Source organism: Cyprinodon variegatus, unplaced genomic scaffold (genome assembly GCF_000732505.1).
Source record: "Cyprinodon variegatus isolate N-32 unplaced genomic scaffold, C_variegatus-1.0 Scaffold49, whole genome shotgun sequence".
NCBI lineage: Eukaryota > Metazoa > Chordata > Actinopteri > Cyprinodontiformes > Cyprinodontidae > Cyprinodon > Cyprinodon variegatus.
In genome coordinates this window covers 1,035,120-1,041,692 of record NW_015150502.1, presented here as the reverse complement: position 1 = coordinate 1,041,692, position 6,573 = coordinate 1,035,120, and the positions used below count along the sequence as shown (strand labels likewise).

At 45.2% G+C, this 6,573-nt stretch overlaps 1 protein-coding gene across 1 annotated transcript in view; it reads right to left on the bottom strand.

Moving 5' to 3' along the window:
- mn1 (meningioma (disrupted in balanced translocation) 1) overlaps positions 1–6,324 on the bottom strand; it is a 19,232-nt gene extending 12,908 nt beyond the window's left edge. The window contains exons 1-2 of the mRNA XM_015370902.1: positions 5,445–6,324; positions 1,751–5,347 (exon numbers count right to left, since the gene is read on the bottom strand). Of these exons, the coding sequence (XP_015226388.1) occupies positions 1,751–5,279 (3,529 nt within the window). The 5' untranslated portion in view covers positions 5,280–5,347; positions 5,445–6,324. The remainder of the gene's footprint in view (positions 1–1,750; positions 5,348–5,444) is intronic.
- Between the last annotated feature and the right edge of the window lie 249 nt (positions 6,325–6,573).

Here is a 6,573-nt window from a genome sequence, read left to right as displayed (position 1 = left end):
TATATATATATATATATATATCCATGCATTCTTTTTTTTTCTTCTTTTCCATCTTTGCTGTCAGAGGCACTCAAATGAGAAACTGTCAGGACCTGTGATTTGTGCTAACTAGCTATCGATCGCTCCAGAGCTGTATGCCTTGTGTTCAAACAGGGAGGGCTGAGGAGAGTAAAACAGACGAGAGAGGAGAAACTACAATACTTTTTTTTTAATATATATATATATATATATATTTTTTTTTTTTCATTTATAATTGCAATAGTGGAATTAACTGTTGAAAAAATATAAAAATGATTAAAAAAAACAATATTTTGTTGGGTTTACCTTTTTAAAAAACGTTAATATTATATTAATATCATATTAATATAATATTATAAATATGTTTTTTAATTTCTTGCAGGTTCTCACTATTATTAAGAAAATAATTATATTTTTTAACAGTCTCACCAGTTTTCATTAAAAATGTACCAAGACAAAGGACACCCCCACGGTCTACGCAGTAACAGAGTGCTCCATTTGTGTAATGGCATTATTATTTATAACACGACACCCGACACACAACCGACGTGCCTGGACGCAGAGAGTCGGCACCACGCGCGCCCCCGTCGCACTCTGCACCCGCACAGATCAGAACAAAGAGACACTGCAGACGCAAAAAGGCACCATGAACAAAACTATATAATCAGGCTTAATAAATTATGGAGTTATATTGAAAAAAAAGAACTCAAAAAACTAGATCACATAGAAGTAAAACGTCCATAATAGTTACCTCTTAACCAATGTAAATAAATTTCTATTGTTATTTAAAAAGAAAAAATATATATATATTCTGATAAATCTATAGAAAAGATGTATATAAATTTTAGATTTAGTATTCTTATAAAGATGTTGCAAAACAAAGAAAAAGACTGTTAAACACAAACTGCACTTTATATTATTTGTCCTTTGGCTTAAAAAAAAAAACACCTCCAAGTCAATATATTTTGAAACTTGTTAGAATATATATAATGAAAACTACTCAGATTCCAACCGAGTTAAATAATAAATCCAAAAACCACATTAAAACCATAAGAATCTATCAATCATTTGATAGAATGCTTTTTAACATATTTACTGTTTAAAATTTAAATAAAATCTAAAATTGAACAGCAGTATTTTTTTTAAACCAGGATAAATTCACACAAAACCCTGTCAAAAAGATCTGTCTACTCTGACCAGGCCAGTATTATCCCATGGTAATGCCAAAAACAAACACGTAACAAGCGAGGGAACCCCCTGCTGTGCAAACGCATATCCTCTGAAAGCTATTAATCTTCTCAATGTAGTTGTTCACCCTGAAAACTGAGATAAAGAACCACAGGAAATTTTTACTTTTCTTCTGCTGTTCTTTTTTAGGTTGCCAGTGGGCTAAGATTAAAAATGAGGACGTTAAAGGAAATACTGAATTTACACATTACTCGATTGTTAATTAATATTAAATTTTTACATTCAAATGAAAAAAATATATATATAATGTTTCTACATAAATAAAAACAATATCATATTCATCTCACTTCTCTAAACTAAATCTTTAAAATTTTAAGATCACAGTGGAATAGAGAGGGATGTAAACTTCATACGCACAACATAGACAAAAGTATAAGTGAAACGTTATAAAGTCAGTTTCTTGAAATAGCATATTTAACTATAGAAGAGAAAAAAACTGATAATGAAAATTCTGAGGGAAAGTGGAGAATGAGGAATTATTTACCTTCTTTACTGTTGTTTTGGCTTTTATTTTTTTCCCAGGGTCCCATGGCCTTGTCATCCTCTGACCCATCAATCATGGCCTTGTCACTGGGCACGTACCAGGTGGCGTGCTGCTCTGCCATGAGGGCGTCAAGGTCAATAGTGCCCATTGAGCTCTTTCCCGCATCCGGACTGCAGCCTGGCAGCTCATTGTCTCCGTTCTGCGAGGGACAGTCACTGCTCTTTTTGCCATTCTTTATAGCCAAGGGCTGGTCCTCTGAGATACTGAACTGTTGCCGCTGCAGCTGGATCTGGGCCTGGAGTATCTCCAGAGGGTGGATTTCTTCCTGGCCCGAGGTGCTGGATGGAGTGCGTACCTGCTCCACCCCAGGAGTGCCAGGGTGGCTCACCCCGCTGGCCCCTGTGCTCACACCAGAGTTCAGTCCATAACTGTCTGGTGCTGAGGTAGTATGATTGTTTATGCCCGTGCCAAGGGGCTTTTGTCCATTTAATAAACTGTGATCGCTCCGCTGCATTTTGGGTGAGCCTGTGATCATAGGGCTGCGATTGGGCTTATTCGCAGAAGCCCCTCCTGCATCTGAGCTGGATGACACCTCGTCCTCGTTGCCATAGTGGGTGCTGACATCGTCAGGGAAGTCCACTCTTGGTGAGCTGCTGTCAGACTTGGCAGCAACACTTTGAATGCCACTGTCTAAAGAAGACATAAGGTCAGCATGGTCCCCCAATATTAGGTCACCTCCTTTCCCCCAAGATGGGGAGTGAAGGTGTTTTTCATTAGGTGTGCCCCCACCCCTCTCCCCAGTGCCAGCCGAGGGGGTCTGCTGGCCTGGACTAACAACAGGGTTACCATTATCGGAGGAAAAAAAAATTCCAGGGCTCACATGTCCACTGTCTCTTTTTCTCCTCCCTCTCCCTCTCCCACTCCCTGTTGTTGCCTTCCCCTCACTGCACGGGGTAGCGTCCATGTTGTAGTTTGGGGAGAGGGCACTGGCTTCCCCCTGCACCGTCTGGCTTTGACTTACAGGCTTAGAGTTGCTATTCCCGGTGCTAGGCATCTGGTTGTTCTGGGAAGTACTGCTTTGAAAATATTCAGGACCAGCACTTCCAGTCCCATTAGACGTGCTGCTATTAATGTCCTGCTCTGTCTGACTTAGTTTTCGCTTGCTCTCATTTTGGTTCTTTTTGTTGAATGTTACATTAAGATTGGGGGCCCCTAGGCTAGCGATCATGTTTTGGCAGGCTGTAGACAGGGCCGCTAAACAGCTCTGACCGAACACGCTGTCTTTAGAGCTGGTTTTGCTGAAATTCCCGAGAGACAGAGCTCCTAGCTTACTAACAGACGACCGCTGGCCTGAGGGAAACTCAGACTGTGGAGGATAGCTCCCTGGTGAGGTGTTAACCCCCTGGGGAGCATTGTGAGGAGGCCCCTGGCGGTTAGCACCCCCATAGGGAAAGGTTGGTTGTGCTCCCATTGGAGGTGGAGGGAAATCAGCTGGTCGCCTTTCTGCTGGTGCATTTGGATGTCCTCCTCCAGCTCCTGGAGACTGCATTTGTGAGAGGTTACCCATGTTTCCACTAAACTGTGAGTGCATGCCTGGAGAATGAAGTGTCTGCACATGTCCGTCTCCTGGTATTCTCATGGGCTCCTGCATACCCATACCTGGCCTGAAAATCATCCCAGCCCCATTCTGTTGCATCCCCATATCGGTTGGCCCAGAATCATTACCTGCACCACCCATACGCCTGGACATGATCTCTCCTGGTGGGTGGGAACCCTGAAACCAAGAGTTCTCCTGAGTTACATGAGGATTTTGTCCATCGATGTTGGGCATTCTGCCACTGTTCTCTCTGTCAAAATTGGGCTGTGGCATGTTCCCAACTGGACCTCCATGAGCCATCGGGACAGGAGGGACGTCCCCATGGTGACCTAGCTGCTGAAGACTCGGTTGCCTCATCCTCTGCTGCTGGTTACGAGAGGCCATCTGTTTTATCATCATGGCTGCATTCTGGCGTTGCTGCAGAGACTGGGGCTCAGGCCCCGGATGCTGCAGGGGACCCGGTGCAAAACCTTCATTCACAGGTGGGGTGAATTCTCCTGGCAGGCCAGGGTAAGCTGAGGGCGATAGGTGGTTATCTATACTGGCACACCAACCTTCGCCGCCATGTGCATTAGGAAAATCAAATCTGGGTCTTTTTGCCATGTTCATGTAAGGAGAGTCAAAGTGTTGCAGTCTTTGATTTGGAGGCTGCTGGGAGGGAGGAGGAGGAGGAGGTGGCTGTTGCATATTAAACATGGGGTCCCCATAGGGGTGCAAACCTCTATTTTCCAGTCTGTGAATGGGATATTCAAACTGGTTATGTTGGCCAGGCATCATGACCCCTCCGTCCAGAATGTTGGGGTTAGTATTGCCAGGTTCAGTCTGAGGGGGGCGGGGGAGGCCAGGGGGGCACGAGTTCTGTCTAGCTATTAAGCCAGGCTGTTGTTGTGGTTGCATGAGGGGATGTCGTCCATTGACCCCCGGCTCCATTCCCACAGGCATCTTCCGGGCATTTCCAAATCGCTCAAAATACACTCCATGCTGAGGTTGCTGGGGCTGTGGCGGCTGGTGTCCCTTAGAAATGCCCTGCATACCCGGTGCCCGAGGCATGCCAGTGTTCCCTGGGAAATTTCCACTGGGAACAGGCCTGCCTGGCCCAAAATGTGGTAGCTGAGATTCTGACTCTGACGGGGAAAACACAGGAACATCAAAATGTCCAGCTGGAGGTTCACTTGGGAAGTTGTACTCTAGTCCCTCCACGGTTGCTTGGTTGGGCATCCTTCGGGGCTCCATAGTGTGAGGCTCAGATGATGTAGATGAAGAAGATGGAAGACCATGAAAGGATGCTGCTCTGTTAGGTGACTGGTCCAGGGGAAGACAGGGAGCAGGGACAGGATGGTTGCTGCTGGGAGGGCCGTGATGTTGAAATTCAGGTATGTTGGCGGGCCTCTGCTGCTGCGGCTGTTGCTGGGGAAAGCCTTCTCCCGCCTGTCCCTCAGCAAGAGGATCAAAACTCTCTCCAAAGCCCTGCTGCGATCCCATGCCATTGCCGTTGTAGCCCATAAGCCTTCCTCCATGTAGGCATGAAGACCCTGGATCCGGACCTCCAAAATTCCCACTGAAATGAGGATGATGTTGATGGGGGTGAGGTTGATGGGCATGCGAGTGTCCTTGATGAGGTTGCTGGTTGTTAAAAAATCCATGCATGGGTCCTTGCTGCTGTTGGATTCCGCCCCCTGTGTGCATATCTGGGTGTCCCCGGGGGTGAAATCCACCATAGGGCTCACCGTTCATGTTCATATTGAGCCCCAGCATTTGAGACTCGTTCATGGGGCCCATGCCGGACTCCACTGCCCCAGGTGGGCCTCCAGCATGAAAGTTTGGGCTTTTATAATGTGAGCCCATATTCAGTCTCTGTTGGTTTATGTTTCTTTCTGACTGGCCAGGGTTTCTGATATTAATTTGAGAACCAAACTGCTCCAGCCCAAACATACTCCCCAGCAATCAATCCCACATGACGGCCAGTTTGCCAGACATCGGCAGACTCTGTATTTTTCCGTCTATCCTCAAAAGCAAAAAAGGAGGGAAAAAAAGATACGCAATGTGGATCAAGCTAATAATCAATATGCTTAGTAGACTTTAAACGACAAAACTCACCGAATAAGCTCTCATTTCTAGGAATAAAAAAGGATTTTTTTTTTTACTTCTCCAAGGACGCGGAGCAGAGAGGGATAGTGTCCAAATGCGCGCGGCAAATGTTTATGTTTCCAAGCGTTAATAGGTAGAAATGTCAGCTTTTCCTTTCAGTTCTTAGTGATATATAAAAAAAAATCTTAATTAAAAGTTACGTCTTTCAAAAGTTATTGTTCTTGGAGCACAATTCTTTGGGACAAACAGAAACAGCGCTGGGTGGAAAATAGAAGAGCGCACAAGATTCAAGGAGATGAGCGCAGATCTGACAGTTTTCTCCTTTAATTCTTTCTCCCAGCCCCGTATAAAATGTCCGAGAACACTTTTTAAGAATAAAGTCCCATGCTGGAAATAGCAACAAAAAAAAGTCTGCGCTCTGTGGTGTGCGCGTCTCTCTTGGACAAATTTCTGCGCACCGGTGTCCTTACCAAAAAACAAAAAAAGAAATAAAAGAAAAGAAATGAGAAAAAATATATATTGTTTCTGCAGATTTAAACACCAAAAGTCCAGTTTTACTTGGAAGTCCACAAAGATAATTCTCCAATAACAGCGTCAATTCATAAAAAGTGATCCAGGAGCGGCGCGGCGTGCATTCCCCGGCGCTCCACAGCCACTGAGCGGCTTGACAGCATCCTTCACCGCGCTGCCGCCTGCGCGCTCGGTGGAGGAACCTCCGTATCTGTGCGCCCCTTTCCGCTCTTCACATGCGCCTCCCTCCGTTTCCCCACTTTGCTCTGTCCGTCCTCTGGTGTGGTCTGAGCGCGCTCCGGAGCGATTCACAAATCCACTCACTGAATCACACACTCCGTTCTGCCGCTTGGCGCCGTGTGAGATCAACGCGGCCAGAGGAGCCAGCAACAAGTTTTGCATTTCTGCAGCCACTTCCATCCAAAAGGTCTCAGCCAATCGCAGAGACCAAAGGGAGCTCCAGGGGCGGGACGAACGCCGTTAAGGTGGTCTTAAAGAATCAATGAGATTTCAGCTTTAGGCTTTCACTTAAAAAGTAATCATTTAAACCATTAAGATATCATCTCAGACTTTTTTTTGTCTAGAATGAAATTATATTTTGTTTTTGTTTTTTAAGTCACCACATATT